The sequence below is a fragment of the Bombina bombina genome, chromosome 8 (assembly GCF_027579735.1).
Source record: "Bombina bombina isolate aBomBom1 chromosome 8, aBomBom1.pri, whole genome shotgun sequence".
Classification (NCBI taxonomy): domain Eukaryota; kingdom Metazoa; phylum Chordata; class Amphibia; order Anura; family Bombinatoridae; genus Bombina; species Bombina bombina.
In genome coordinates, this window is record NC_069506.1 from 56223787 (window position 1) to 56239949 (window position 16163).

Below are 16163 nucleotides of genomic sequence, written 5' to 3' on the forward strand. Positions count from 1 at the left end.
ACCCACACACGTATATACACAAACATATACACATGCATGTACATACACACCTACAAATACATAAACATATACCCACACACGTATAAACATATATACACAAACACACACACATTCATACACCCACATGCATATGCACCAAGACACACACATATGTATATACACAAACACACACATTATATTACAATTAGAATGCTCCCTTAACAATGGCAGCTTAAACCTCCTCACAACACTACAGCCATCCCAATTCCACTAACCTAAAAAAGTAGAATCCCATCCACTTTTATGTGAAGATAAGCAGGAAACTTTTATGGTGGGCACTCAGGCCGGTGTCCTAGCAGATCAGCCATCTCCTCAGATTAGCCAATTCCGTCACTTCTGGTGATATGGAATCAGCTGTCTCACTGCAAATTCCCTCAGTGTGCATGTGCTTCATCGAGTCACTGCATCAAACATATATACAATGCAAAGTTATTCCCCCATCTTTACTATATTTATGTCTCCGCCTGGTAGGTTCAAGGGGGCAATGCCTCCCTTGTAAACCTCATTCCCCAAGGTTCACTTTGCGTGAATGCAGAGGATCAGCGGGGAGCCCCCCTTGAAACCCCAATGCAGAGGCAAAAAAAAATAGTGATGATGGGGGAATAACAGTGCATCGTATATATGTGTGGTTTGCAAGCAGTTCTGTTCCGAAGGTTTGGTTCTGCGGTGGAGCGCATGCAGAGGAAGCCAGTTTTTGGTTAGACTTGGCTGATCTGACAGACTTGCGGAGATTGGAATGTAATGACGCGGTGGAGTGCATGTGTAGTGATGGAATTTGCGGTAAAACAGCTGATTCCACGTCACCGGAAGTGCATGTTGCTGCCCGCTTAACACGAATCCAAGCGGACAGGGACAAAGATGTACACCCCTTTGTTAAATCTGGTCTTTAGGATCCTTTGTTGAAAGCCATATGTTCACAAATCTGTCTCTTGTTATTGGCTTACAAGATATGTTCAGCTAGCTCCAAGTAGTGCATTGCTGATCTGGAGTTGACTTTAAGAGGCCCATTTATCAAGCTCCGTACGGAGCTTGTGGGCCTGTGTTTTTGGCGAGTCTTCAGACTCGCCAGAAACAGCAGTTATGGAGCAGCGGTCTAAAGACTGCTGCTCCATAACCCTGTCCGTCTGCTCTGAGCAGGCGGACAGGAATTGCCACAATTCAACCCGATCGAGTACAGCCCATTGGCCGTGAGGCTGCAGGGGGGCGGTGTTGCACTATCAGCTCTTGTGAGCTGCTGGTGCAATGCTGAATACGGAGAGCGTATTGCTCTTCGCATTCAGCGAGGTCTTGCGGACCTGATCTGCACTGTCGGATCAGGTCCGCAAGACCTTTGATACATAGGTCCCTATGTGTTTATTCCTTTTGCAGGGATATACACATACACACAGTTAAATACAAGCAACAGTGCAATAATAAGATGCTCTTGCTTGTCGTCCCTTTAAAGTATCAACTTTTCTATCGTATTCAAACAAATTTAAAAGATTGTTCATTTTCTGATTATTAATATTACATCTGGGTAATCTCTATTGTTACTCAGTTTCACAAAAAGTGTTACTTTTTACCACCCAATCAGGTTCCCTCTATGGTATTTAGGGTTTTGGATGCAAATTGTGGAGAAAATATGTCTCATCCTAAACCTCTACTTCTCAATCTGTATTGAGTCAGTATGTTTTTAAGATATAAATCAATCGGTTTAAATGCATATCAATATTTTACAAAGCTCAAAATAAAGTTTTATAAATATACAGTGATGAATGATTCAAATAAAACGTCTCTTTAGGGAAATTCTAGGTGCATATGATCCCATTTGAACTCAATAATATACACTTCCCAACCTGCAGGTGTCGCTGTGCCGCTCGTCCTGCCTCCATCCTCAGTACAGAGCTCCCCTCTTTGCAGTCTCACGACGAAGGTGAAAGGTTGTGAAGATGGCGGCGGCCTTTATGGAGGAAGAGCTGGATAATGATGATTATTACTCGCTATTAAACGTCAGGAGGGAGGTGAGAATGAGGGATATAGTGTGTTCTCAACCTCTGGTGAAGTCTGAGTGTGCGCAAGGGGGGTGGGAGCGCGCTGGCGTGCACGAGACAGGCGGAGGTTCGTGCAATGTGCCTGGTGACCCTGGGAAAGTGACACTGAGACTGGCTACTTGTCATCTCCCCAGGTTCCTGGCTTCCCTCACTGTCTCATTGTTTCTTTAGACGAGAACGTTCCCTGGCCAGGAGGGAGAGTTGTCACAGCAGCACGTGGGTGTCAGGTCACATTGAACTCTCAGCAATGATGTCAAAGTGTCAGTAAATTGTCAATAGCCACACAAAAAAAATCTTATTTTAATTTTGTCTCCACAGTGGTTTATCATCTAGCAATTTACATTTGCATGATCACATTCATACATTTGTATATGATTTATAATAAAAAAAGTTATTCATCTATATTGTAAAATCAAGCTCATAGGTGCTTATGAATTATTGAATACATTTATTTATTATTAATTGATTTAATAAAGCTGAAGCTCAAACATTTTAGACATATAAAGCTTAGCACTGTAATTAGGGGCTAAGGTCTCAATTTGGAGGGTGTAGCAGGTTCAGAAGTGTATCTTTATAGGGACATTAAACACTAAATAAATGCCAGATAGAAAAAAATAGTTCAAAGAAAAGATTAGTCTGAGAATAACATGTAGATGGATTTTTTAAAGTTGAATAAGTTGTTAAATATTAACTAAATAAATTTAAAGTTTTAGTGTCTATAAAGCAATGGGTGCTGCCATGTTGTAACTAAAAGGGACAGTCTACACCAGAATTTTTATTGATTAAAAAGATAGATAATCCCTTTATTACTCATTCCCCGGTTTTGCATAACCAACACAGTTATATTTATATACTTTTTACTTCTGTGATTACCTTGTATCTAAGCCTCTGCAGACTGCCCCCTTATCTCAGTGCTTTTGACAGACATGCCGTTTAGCCAATCAGTGCAGACTCCTAAATAACTCCATGGGATTGAGCACCATATTATCTATATGACACACATGAACTAGTACTGTCTAACTGTGAAAAACTTTCAAAATACTCTGAGCTAAGAGGCGGTTTTCATCAGTTTAGAAATCAGTTTGAGCCTACTTAGGTTTAGCTTTTCAAAAATACCACCAAGGGAACAAAGCAAATTTAATGATAAAAGTCAATTGGAAAGTTATTTAACATTGCATGCCCTATCTGAACCATGAAAGTTTAATTTTGACTTGACTGTCCCTTTAAGTTGCTTTCTCTACTGCGGCCAATTAGAGACAGTTATATATAAGTCACTAGTGTGCAGCCAGTGACTGTGGAATATGTGTTCTGCACTTCCACGTCTAATAGGAACTGAAAAGCACATGTTTGTCAGAATGAAATAAAAAGGAAAGGGGGGGGGAATAAACAATGAAAGTATATTGCTGTTTTATATGCAGTTTATCATTTTATATTACCATCTTAAAGTGTTAAATGTCCCTTAAGGAAAGGGTGGGGGTTTCATGGAACTGACTTCCAATAGAGGTGGTAAGAACAAATACTGTTAGGTAATTCCACAATGCATAGGCAGACTAGATATGCCTTCTGGTTCTTATCAGCTGTTAGAATCTATGATTTTATGTAAATGAGAATTTAAATGTAAATTAAAGGGACAGTAAAGTAAAAATTAAACTTCCATGGTTTAGATAGAGAATGTAATTTTACATAACTTTCCAATTTATTTATATTATTACATTTGTTCTCTTGGTATCATTTGTTGAAAGGCATGCCTAGGTAGGTTCGGGAGCAGCAGTGCACTACTAGGAACTAGCTGCTGTTGTGGCTGCACATATATGCTTCTTGTCATTGACTTGCTCGTGTTCTGCTAGCTCATAGTAGTGCTTCTCCTTTAACAAAGGATACCACAAGAATGAAGCAAATTTGATAATTGAAGTAAACTAGAACATTGTTTAAAATTGTTTGCTCAATCTACATCATGGACAGAACATTTTGGGTTTCGTGTCCCTTTAATTTAACCTTTGGCAGCTGAATAGCGCTGCAGTGTTATGCTCAAAGTTTACATTATTTTTTTTGTCATAATTCAGTCTATAAATGTACTGCATATCATTGTTTGCCTGTTTTCTTGCAAAATACAGAATAATATGTTTTGTGTCATGTTCTCTGCAGTTGTCTGCTTGCTGCAGGCTTACAGGAGTAAAAGATCTTAGTTTCACAAAACACCCATATAGCTTATCTCTCGGTGACAGAATTATTTCCATGCTTTTATTTAAACTCTGAGACTGGTGCAAGAAACTAGGAATTATTATGCAAATTATTTGACTGTCAGTTAGTTACAACTCACACTGTAGTATTATTTTTGAGCTCTCTTTTGTAACTTCAAAGAATATTTCTGTATAAAAATAAAATGGTCTCTTCTTTTAGTATGTGTTTAACCCAACCCCCCCCCGTAAAGGGGTTAAACACACAGTCAAATTTGTGCTTCGGGGGGGGGGGAAACCTGCTTTTTCAGATGAGGATATGTCCAGTGACTGGGGTATCCTATTATGAGTTTCACATGAATACACCTGGCTTTGACTATGTGTTTTCACTCCTTTGTAGGGGGTTAATGGGAAAGTGAAGCATATCTTGTTTAGCTAATATTATGATTTTGTTTCAACAATAAGTTATATATGGGTAACGTTTATTTTGGCAATAATAAATATACATTTTTACTTTTTACAAGGTCTGGTAATGGATACAATAGGATGTGGATGCTGTGGGCATTATAAGTAATACAAAATTGTATTTGTTACAGTGAAAATGCAAAAGTTAACCATATGTAATTTATTGTTTAAAACATAATCCGATTATATATAAAGAATATGCTTTACTGTCCCTTCATGTATAAAGTAAGAAAAGGGAATTTGTTTAGAAACAAACTTGCTAGCAAAATAGAATTGATTTTCAAGCTGGGAGGCCTTTTTAACCCTCTGAGTGCTAAGCACTTTCCCACCTGGGTGCTAAGATTTTTTAAAATTTTTTTTAATATGTTTATTTTTTGAACAAATTTTTTTTACTTTTTTTTTTTTTCCAGATCCCTAAGACTTACACTGTTGGAAAGACGATTACCTTTCCAATGGTGGGTCTTGGGGGTCTGTAGCTGCTTAGATGCCTGAGATACAGGCTTCTAAGCAGCATGCCCCCGGCTCCTATACTTAACATTGTTAAGTATAAATAAAGTTGCGCGGTGACGTCATCACGTTATTGAGAGTGACGTCACAGCGCATAACGTGAAGCCCCGGCGATGCCTGTCACTATGCAGACCCGATCGCCGGGGTAGGAGCGGGTGGGAGCCCCCATATCTCCCTCAAGGTGGGAGAGTGCTAGCGACGACTCTGAGCCGTCATTAGCACCAGAGTGGGAAACTCTGCGACGGCTCAGAGCTGTCATTAGCACTCAAGGGGTTAAAGTGATTGTTAACACTGAACCCAATTTTTTTCTTTTGTTTTAGATAGAGCATGAAATTTTTAAGCAACTTTCTAATTTACTCCTATTATCAAATTTTCTTTATTCTCTTGGTATCTTTATTTGAAATGCAAGAATGTAAGTTTAGATGCCGGCCCATTTTTGATGAAGAACCTGGGTTGTTCTTGCTGATTGGTGGATAAATTCATCCACCAATAAAAAAGTGCTGTCCAGAGTACTGAACTAAAAAAAAAAGTCTAGATGCCTCCTTTTTTAAATAAAGATAGCAAGAGAACGAAGAAAAATTGCTAATAGGAGTAAATTAGAAAGTTGCTTAAATATGCATGCTCTATCTGAATCACGAAAGAAAAATTTTGGGTATAGTGTCCCTTTAAGTTTAATCAATTAAAGCCCAGTATTTAAAAATACTCTTGAAAACAGGGGCACTTAATTCATTAAACTTTACAAACATGCTTTTTAAAAAAAAAAAAAAAACTTACCTTTTTGTTACGGTAAACAGATCTCCGATCTTCTGCCTGCATCTTTTTCTGTATTTTGCAGATCGATGACTAATCCGGCTTCCTCCAATCATTGCGTGCTCCCATTGGTGTCCAGCTCGTGGGGCACGCAATGATTGGAGGAAGCCGGATTCGTCATCAATATTCAAAATACAGTTGGTGATGCAGGCGGAGGATTGACAGTCTGTTTACCGTAACAAAAAGGTAAGTATTTTTTTAAAATACTGGGCTTTAATTAATTCATTTTTTACAATCATTTTAACTAGACTACGTTATAATTTTGGTTCAGTTTTTATTAAATTATATATTAGTATAATATAGATACCTTCATTATTTTGTGTTTTTGGCATCAATGGTCTAAATGACGCACATGTCTAATAATAAATACAGTGTCCTTTTTTATTTATTAGAAATGTAACATCCTAAGTAATAAGCGTTTATTTGCACCCATGCACTTGGTTGCTGACATAAGTACACATGCACATTTCATGTTGCAGTCATGTTCAGCAATAATCGAAAGCATTACTATTCTTCATTTATTAAGTTCCAGCTGATTTTGCTGTACTATATACAGGTACAATAGATACATCATAGTTAATAAAAACAAAACTCTCTCTTTAAGAAGACCTCAGGTGGCCTGTTCCTATGGGAAATTGCAATCTTGGTGGTTAATAGAAGTTGCAGATCCCGGAAGTGTGGGGGGTTGTTCACTTAATGGTGATATTGATATTAGTATTTATTATGGGGATAGGTTATTTGCTTAACTTCTGCATCCCTAAGATAGATAGATATCAAGTTCACAGTGTTTTGTTATTTAAATCCAGAAAGTGCATTTGCTCTATGTCGAGAGATATATACTGTGTGTGTGTGTATGTATGTGTGTATATATATATTTTTTTAAATGTCCTCTCCATGACCTATTTAATGGGTACATTACCTTGCTGATTTTACTGACTAACCAGCTAAAATGTATGCAAATATAAAGCTAAAATTAGCTTCTTTTTTATTTTAATGTTAAAGGGACTCTGAACCCAATTTTTTTCTTTTGTGATTCAGATACAGCATTCAATTTTAAGCAAATTTCTAATTTACTCAGATTATCAAAATTTCTTCATTCTCTTGATATCTTTATTTGAAAAGCATGAATGTAAGTTTAGATGCTGGCCCATTTTTGGTGAACAACCTGGGTTGTTCTTGCTGATTGGTGGATAAATTCACCCACCAATAAACAAGTGCTGTCCAGGTTCTAAACCAAAAATTGTCTGGCTCCTTAGCTTAGATGCCTTCTTTTTCAAATAAAGATAGCAAGAGAAGGAAGAAAAATTGATAATAGGAGTAAATTAGAAAGTTGCTTAAAATTGCATGCTGTATCTGATTCACAAAAGAAAAAAATTGGGTTCAGTGTCCCTTTAATTGCACAAATTATCTCAAGTTATGCAGTTATTTTGTGCTTAGGATAGTTTAGTAACATTTCTAGATAACAGAAAATGTTATAATATTGCAAAGGTTAAATCTGTCCCCTCCCGGCTGCTTCATAATGCCATCTAGCTGATGTTTTATTTGGAAAACACGGTTTTATATACTGTAATACTAGGCGATAAACCTGGCCAGAGGGCAGTCTATGTTTAAATAATACAAACCCCCAAGCTAAAGTTACAAAAAATAAAAAAAGTAAACTTGCAGAAAAAAATAAACAAAGCTATATAAAATAAAAAAATTAAACCTAAACTAATACCCCTATAAAAATTAAAAAATCCCCCCAAAATAAAAACACCCCCTAATCTAATACTTAACTACCAATATTTCTTAAAAGGGCATTTTGTAGGCATTGCCCTAAGTTAAACAGCTATTTTACTTATTTTTTTTTTACCAATTACCCCCTAACAGTAAAACCCCCCACCCAACCAACCCCCCCAAAATAAAGATTAAGTCCCAAATAGGTACTCACCGTTCCTGAAGTCCGGCGGTAAAGGTCTTCTTCCAGGCGGCTCCATCATCTTCTATCTTCATCCGGTGTGGAGCGGTCTTCCCTGATGCGCGGATCCGGAGCGGTGGTCCTCAGTGGCGGCGATCCTCAGCTGCGTGGAGGCTCCTCTTCATCCGATCTCCAGCATACACTGAAAATTGAATGCAAGTTATCACATTCAATTTGTTGTAACTTGCATTCCTATTGGCTGAAATTTTCAATCCTCAGTGTGCGACGGACGATCGTATGAAGAGGATCCTCCATTCCGCTGAGGACTGCCGCCGCTGAGGATCCGTGCATCGGGGAAGCCAGCTCCGCAACTCCGCGCCGCCTTCGCTCTGGATGAAGATAGAAGATGATGGAGCCGCCTGGAAGAAGACCTCCGCCGGACCTCAGGACTGGTGAGTACCTATTTGGGGCTTGGTTGTTAGGATTTTTTATTTTTTTTTATTTTTAAGATTAGGGATTTAATGGGCTGTAAAAGAACTGATTGCCCTTTTAACCCCTTAACGACCGAGGGCGTGCAGGGTACGTCCTCAAAAAAAAGGCGGTTAACGCCTGAGGACGTACCCTGCACGTCCTCGGTGTGGAAAGCAGCTGGAAGCGATCCTGCTCGCTTCCAGCTGCTTTCCGGTTATTGCAGTGATGCCTCAATATGGAGGCATCCTGCAATAACTCTAGATGGCCATCCGATGCAGAGAGAGCCACTCTGTGGCCCTCTCTGCACCGGACATCGATGGCCGGTATCGTTGTGGGTGGGGCGGCCATCGATGGGCCGGGTAATGTAGAGGGGGGGCGGGATCGGGGGCAGGGGCCGATGGGGGCGCGCACGGAGCGCGCGGGCGGGTGCGTGCACGGGGCGGGGAGCGGGTGGGAACGCTACACTACAGAAAATAGAACTGTATATAAAAGTTTGAGAAAGGGGTATTTTAATTTGAAAAAAAATATAAATCGAAGGTATCTAGGAGGGGGCAGGGAGCTACACTACAGAAAAGGGGAAAAATTAAAAAATCAGCAATTTTATTCTAAACTGGGTACTGGCAGACAGCTGCCAGTACCCAAGATGGCGGCCATTAAGACAGAGGGGGAGAGTTAGAGAGCTGTTTGGTGGGGGATCAGTCAGGTTGGGGGCTAAAGGGGGGTCCTACAGAGCAGCATATGTAAATATGCCTTTTCTTTTTTTTAAAAAAAGCCCAAATATAGCTTTTATTTTAGTACTGGCAGTTTCTGCCAGTACTTAAGATGGCGGGGACAATTGTGGGGTGGGGGAGGGAAGAGAGCTGTTTGGGAGGGATCAGGGGGTCTGATGTTTCAGGTGGGAGGCTAAGCTCTACACTAAAGCTAAAATTAACCCTGCAAGCTCCCTACAAGCTACCTAATTAACCCCTTCACTGCTAGCCATAATACGTGTGATGCGCATTTTAGCGGCCTAAGTACCAAAAAGCAACGCCAAAGCATATGTGTCTGCTATTTCTGAACAAAGGGGATCACAGAGAGAAATTTACAACCATTTATGCCATAATTGCACAAGCTGTTTGTAAATAATTTCAGTGAGAAACAAAAAGTTTGTGAAAAAGGGAACTTTTTTTTTTATTTGATTGCATTTGGCGGTGAAATGGTGGCATGAAATATACCAAAATGGGCCTAGATCAATACTTTGGGTTGTCTGCTACACTAGACTAAAGCTAAAATTAACCCTACAAGCTCCCTACAAGCTCCCTAATTAACCCCTGCACTGCTGGGCATAATACACGTGTGGTGCGCAGCGGCATTTAGCGGCCTTCTAATTACCAAAAAGCAATGCCAAAGCCATATATGTCTGCTATTTCTGAACAAAGGGGATCCCAGAGAAAAATTTACAACCATTTATGCAATAATTGCACAAGCTGTTTGTAAATAATTTCAGTGAGAAACCGAAAGTTTGTGAAAAAGTGAACGATTTTTTGTATTTGATCGCATTTGGCGGTGAAATGGTAGCATGAAATATACCAAAATTGGCCTAGATCAATACTTTGGGATGTCTTCTAAAAAAAATTATATACATGTCAAGGCATATTCAGGGATTCCTGAAAGATATCAGTGTCCCAATGTAACTAGCGCTAATCTTGAATAAAATGGTTTGGAAATAGCAAAGTGCTACTTGTATTTATGGCCCTATAACTTGCAAAAAAAAGCAAAGAACATGTAAACATTGGGTATTTCTAAACTCAGGACAAAATTTAGAAAATATTTAGCATGGGTGTTTTTTGGTGGTTGTAGATGTGTAACAGATTTTGGGGGTCAAAGTTAGAAAAAGTGTGTTTTTTTCCATTTTTTTCTCATATTTTATAATTTTTTTTATAATAAATTATAAGATATGATGAAAATAATGGTATCTTGGAAAGTCCATTTAATGGCGAGAAAAACGGTATATAATATGTGTGGGTACAGTAAATGAGCAAGAGGAAAATTACAGCTAAACACAAACACCGCAAAAATGTAAAAATAGCCTTGGTCCCAAACGGACAGGAAATGGAAAAGTGCTGTGGTCATTAAGGGGTTAAGGGCAATGCTTATACAAATGCCCCTTTAGGGGCAATGGGTAGTTTAAGTTTTTTAGTGTTAGTTTTTTTTATATTTTGGGGGGGTTTGGTGGATGGGGGGGGGGTTTACTGTTAGGCGGTACTTAGTATTTTCTTTAAATGTAAAAGAGCTGTTTAACTTAGGGCAATGCCCTACAACCGGCCCTGTTTAGGGCTACTGGTAGTTTAGATTAGGGGGTGTTTTTATTCTGGGGGGCTTTTATTTTCATAGGGATTAGGTTTAATTTTTTTATTTTTGATAATTTTGTTTATTCTTTACTGTAATTTTAGAGTTGTTTTTTTATTTTTTGGAATTTTAGCTTTATTTTTTTGTAATTTTAGATATTTTTTGTAATTTAATGTTAGGTTTTATTTAAGTGTAACTTAGTATTGGGGTTAATTTAGGGAGTGTTAGGTTAGGGGCTTAGTAATTAAAATAGTTATTTGCATTGTGGGTTGGTTGGCGGCTTAGGAGTTAATAGGTTAATTAGGTTTATTGCAATGTGGAGGTTTAGGGGTTAATTAGGTTTATTGCGATGTAGGGGGGTTGGCGGTTTAGATGGTTAATATTTTAATTGTTATTTGCGGATTAGGGGTTTATTACTTTATTATTTTGCAATGTTTGGGGATTTCGATGTTTGTTAATACTTTGTACCAGGAAGTTAAGTTTTTATGTTATACATCGTTCAGGCGTTAGTTTTTTTTTATTTCTTGCGGGCGGTTGCATGTTTTTGTTTTTTGTTTGTTTTTAAGGCTTTGTTTCCCTAGCTGCATCTAGGTGGATTCTTTTGGCTGCCTCGCGCAGCCAACATTCCTTTGAGGGATGCGTGCACAACTGGTGACACCGACGGACGCATTATAGTATATATGTATATTGTTTTGCTATAAATCTCGTTTTCTGTGCAAGCTTGTGATTTATATCAGTAACTCATTCTGATATTAGGAAGATATGAATATCTCAGCATCTTTAATGACCTGCAGTTTTAGTGAAGAAACAGAAATGAGCAGGGGTTTAATAATTTTTTATACGCTTTATAAGAACTATATTGCGAATTTTGTCATGGGGGTGCTAGGGCTGTGCTGGGGTGCTTTCTTCTAACCCCCCCCCAAACCTCAAAGAAAGCCGCCAGTCTGAACATGCAAGTGTATCCTCTTCATATCTTGTGTTCTATGTCCTCATAGCTAAAGTCCAGCTTTGAACTAGCAATACACGTCCGGTCTAAAGTTGTACACAACCAATGAGCCAGTCAGTAGTGGCATATGTACATAACCTTTATTTACCAGCCATGTTTAGTTTCAGGATCCTGCAATCAGAGTTGATCTGCACTTTGTGGTTAATAACCACGCTGCCTTCTACAACCAAGATTGCATTAATAAAAATTCTGCAGCGCATTAAATGTTTTAATTAGGGTTGCACCGATACAATTTTTTTAAAACAGAGTACAAGTACCGATACTTTTTTTCAAATACTCGCCGATACCAATTACCGATACTTTTTAATGTCATGACAGTTTACCTAGCACAATACAGAGTAATGATTTAAGATCACTTCTTTATAATTATGAACTGTATCTCAAAAGACATTTTGAAGTAATAAAACAGTTTTATGTGATTGTTGTCACAAAGTTCACAGAACATGTTTATAAATAAAAATATTACAATAACATATATTAATAATAACAACAATAAATAACAGCTGCAGCAGCTAGGGCTGGAAAGCTACAATTTAATGGGGGGATTACTGGATGCAATTGGGTTGTAGGGTGCCTATATAACTCATCATTCTGACATTTGTACTTAATACAAAGTAAATATAATTTAATTCTGAAAATAATATTGGGGAAGGGGTATCCCAGTAATCCCCTTTGAGAAAATGGGGCATTTGCATTCTACTGATTCAACAGAAAATAGAGCTGGTCTTTATATTTTTCCAGGGCTGCTTTTTATTCCCAGTTCAGCCCTGGCTAAGGATGTTCCTCAGAGTACAGTATGTTTTGAGCATAATTGTGCAAGATGAGAACTAGCAGAATAACAGGGCAATCTAGCAATTAGAATAATTTTTCAAAAATTAGTGGCAAGTTCTTCTTAAGGACAGAAGCATCTCTGCATGTTCAGCTATAAGTCTGTTTCTGCTATCAGTAAGGACGTTTGACGCTAAGCTGAACAGTCTTACACTTTTCGCACTACTGCATGGGTCAGAAAGATATTTTTGGGCCATTAAATCTCAGTTTATTAACTGCCCAGTATTTCAGGAGTTGTCTGAATGAGGTACAGTGATCTCTCCCAGGTAGGCTTCCAGCTATAAAGTAGCAGCTTTTGGAGCACTGCTCTCAAATGTACAATAATACAAATACAGCAATTTTGTATTGGCAGAAACAATTTTTTTGTTAAGTCTCCATCCAGCTTAAAATGAAATGGGGAACATGCAGTTTGAAAAATGCCACAAGATGCGTATGGATAAGAATTTGGAGGTATCGGCTTAAGTATCGGTTGCATTTGTACAAGTACTCATGCAAATACTTGGTATCAGGCACCGATACTAGTATCGGTATCGTTGCAACCCTAGTTTTAATGTGCTATTCTATGTCCCTTTAATTATTTGCTTTGAATGTAAAAGTATAGGTTTATATGTAGAAGGAAACATTTATCCATTTATGCTACTAGTTTCAGGTTAAGGGGAATTTAAAGGGCCATTATAGTTGAAAAAATGTCATGCTCTAATCAGAGCATGTCATTTTAAGACTATTGACCCTGCAGCAATGTGTCTTTAAACCCCTAGCTTCACGACTCAGATGTGCAAGTAGTGTTGCTGATAAGATAGCGTTTTCTGCATGGGACTAGCAGTGCACAGTGAGTCCCTATTATTATTATTATTATTATTATTATTATTATTATTATTATTATTATTATCATGTGTTTGTATCGCGTCACAAAATTCTGTAGCGCTGGATACAGAGATAGGGTATACAATGACAAGGATTTGTGATAAGATACAAAAACATAACAGACTAAACAAATCTAGTACAGGAGGAAGATGACCCAGGTCTGGAGAGCTTGACCATCCACGTATGCGCAGAAACATAAGGTTTGGGGTAGCTTGTTACATGGATTACAAGAATTATTTTGGGTAGGATGAAAAACATAGGAGAGATGGTAAGCCTTTCTGAATAGGTGGGTTTTCAAGGAGTGAGTGAAGCTATACATTGTTGGAGACAGTCTGATGAGGCAGGGTAGAGAGTTCCAGAGGACAGGAGCAGCACGTGAGACGTCTTGGAGACAGGAGTGGGACATAGAGATAATAGGAGTGGTGAGACGAAAGTCAGAGGTTGATCGAAGAGGACAGGTCGGGGAATATTTGTATATGAGAGGAAATATAGTTTGGAGTGAGGCTGTTGAGTGCCTTGTAAGTTAGGGTTAGTACTTTGAATTGTATTTTAGAGTGTATGGGGCGCCAGTGTTGAGACTGGCAGAGCAGATGATGTAGATTGGCGACTTAGGTAGATGAGTTTAGCTGAAGCATTCGTAATAGATTGGAGAGGGGAGAGGCGGTATTTGGGAAGGCCATTTAGAAGTAGATGGCAGTAGTCAATGTGTGATAAAATGAGGGAATTAATTATTATTTTTTGTAGTTTCTTGAGTAAGGAAGGGATAAATTCTGGAAATGTTGCATAGGTGTGCACGAAAGGATTTGGTAAGTGCTCGTATATGTGGGGTGAATGAGTTCAGAGTCAAGTGTGACCCCAAGACAGGAGACCTAGGGTGAGTTGTTGAGAATAGAGTCACTGACTGTAAGAGAGATGCCAAGATGTCTTGAAGAGGGGAAATAAGAAGCATCTCAGTTTTAGAGAGATTGAGTTGGAGGTAGTGCAAAGGCATCCAAGAGGAAACTGCAGAGAGAGAGTTGGCAATGTGGTTGAGTAAAGAGGGAGAGATAACAGGAGAAGAAATATAGATTTGGGTATCATCAGCATATAGGTGGTACTGGAACCCAAAGGAGGATATAGGTGGTCCCGTTGCTCAGTGTGCCTAGAGGGATATGGCTGCACCTCACTGACGAGGCCCACAATAGGCTGAAACATACGTCTGGGGTTTTGCCGTTTCTATCGTTCAGAGAGGGATTGCCTGGTATTTTGGGGCTGGACTGTACTGTGAAGTCGGGATCAGACTGATATGCTTCAGGAAAGTTCTTCTTTGTGAAAGGCACATGTTGAGCAAAAAGAGGCTGCTTCTAGGGTGGTAACTAGTCATAGAACAAGCTATTATGCTATTGTTCGTTCCCAGGTTGAGCGCTTCTCTCTTTTTATGTAGAATATAGGTTTTCCAAGGGAGAATGTATAGTGAGAGAAAAGCAAGGGACCATAGACAGGGCTTTGTGGTACCCCAACTGAGAGAGGCAAAGGGTCAGAGGATATGCTGTTAAGGGAAACTGAAAACAAGCGGTTTGAGAGATATGAGGAAAACCAGGAGAGGGCTGTGTCTCATTTTAATTTGAAATAGAAGCATGTTTGCAACATATGCTTCTAGTAAAGGTTATTGTTGTTTTTCTGCAGCATATGCACATATCCTGTGAGGGCACGTGCACTAGTGTTTAAGCTCAGAGAGGTGAAGATGGTCTATATTGCTTCTGTGAAGACATAATTGTGCCATACAAGCCACTGATGACTCTCTGAGATGGTGTAGTGTTTGAATACAGGTGCACGTGCCTTCACAGGATATGTGCGTATGCCACAGAAAAACAGTAATTACTTTTATTAAAAGCATTTTTGCTAATGGAAGTATATTGCAATAATGCTTCTATTTCACACTTAAAGGGACACTATATCCAAACATTTTCTTTCATGATTAAGGGACATAATACTCATATGCTAAATCAATTGAAACTGATGCAGTATAAACGTTAAAAACTGACAGGAAAATATCACCTGAGCATCTCTATGTAAAAAAGGAAGATATTTTACCTCACAATTTCCTCAGTTCAGCAGAATAAGTTCTGTGTAAAAAGTTATACTCGGCTGCTCCCAGCTGCAGGTAAAAATAAATAAAAAAATGAAGAAATGAACAGCAGCCAATCAGCTTCAGCAGTGCTGAGGTCATCATGAACTCTTACTGTGATCTCATGAGATTTGACTTAACTCTCATGAGATTTCATAGTAAGCTTCCTTTACCTGATTGGTGAAATAATATGAGAGTTCACGAGGCTCATCCTTTCAGCTGTCCCAGGACAGACACACTAAAATGCTGCTTAGAAATCCTTTACAATGGGAGGTGGCTACTGAGTAACTTTTGAGGTAAAATATCTTTCTTTTTTACATAGAGATGTTCAGGTGATATTTTCTAGTCAGCTTTTTACAGCTATGCTGCATCACTTTCAAGTGTTTAAACATTTGGGTATTATGGCTCTTTAAGGTAGAGAATACAACTTTAAACAATATTCCAATTTACTTCTATTACCTAATTTGCTTCATTCTTTAGATATACTTTAATGAAAAAATAGCAATGTACAAGGTGAACCAATCGCAGGAGGCATCTATATGCAACTACCAATCAGCAGCTACTTGGCATACCTAGATATGCTTTTCAGCAAAGAATATCAAGAGAATGAAGCAAAATAGATAATAGAAGTAAA

At 38.6% G+C, this 16163-nt stretch overlaps 1 protein-coding gene across 1 annotated transcript in view; it reads left to right on the top strand.

The window, feature by feature from the left end:
• Positions 1-1894: 1894 nt before the first annotated feature.
• The window catches only part of DNAJC11 (DnaJ heat shock protein family (Hsp40) member C11), a 524045-nt gene continuing 509776 nt past the window's right edge, over positions 1895-16163 (top strand). The window contains exon 1 of the mRNA XM_053690381.1: positions 1895-2039. Within this exon, the coding sequence (XP_053546356.1) occupies positions 1968-2039 (72 nt within the window). The 5' untranslated portion in view covers positions 1895-1967. The remainder of the gene's footprint in view (positions 2040-16163) is intronic.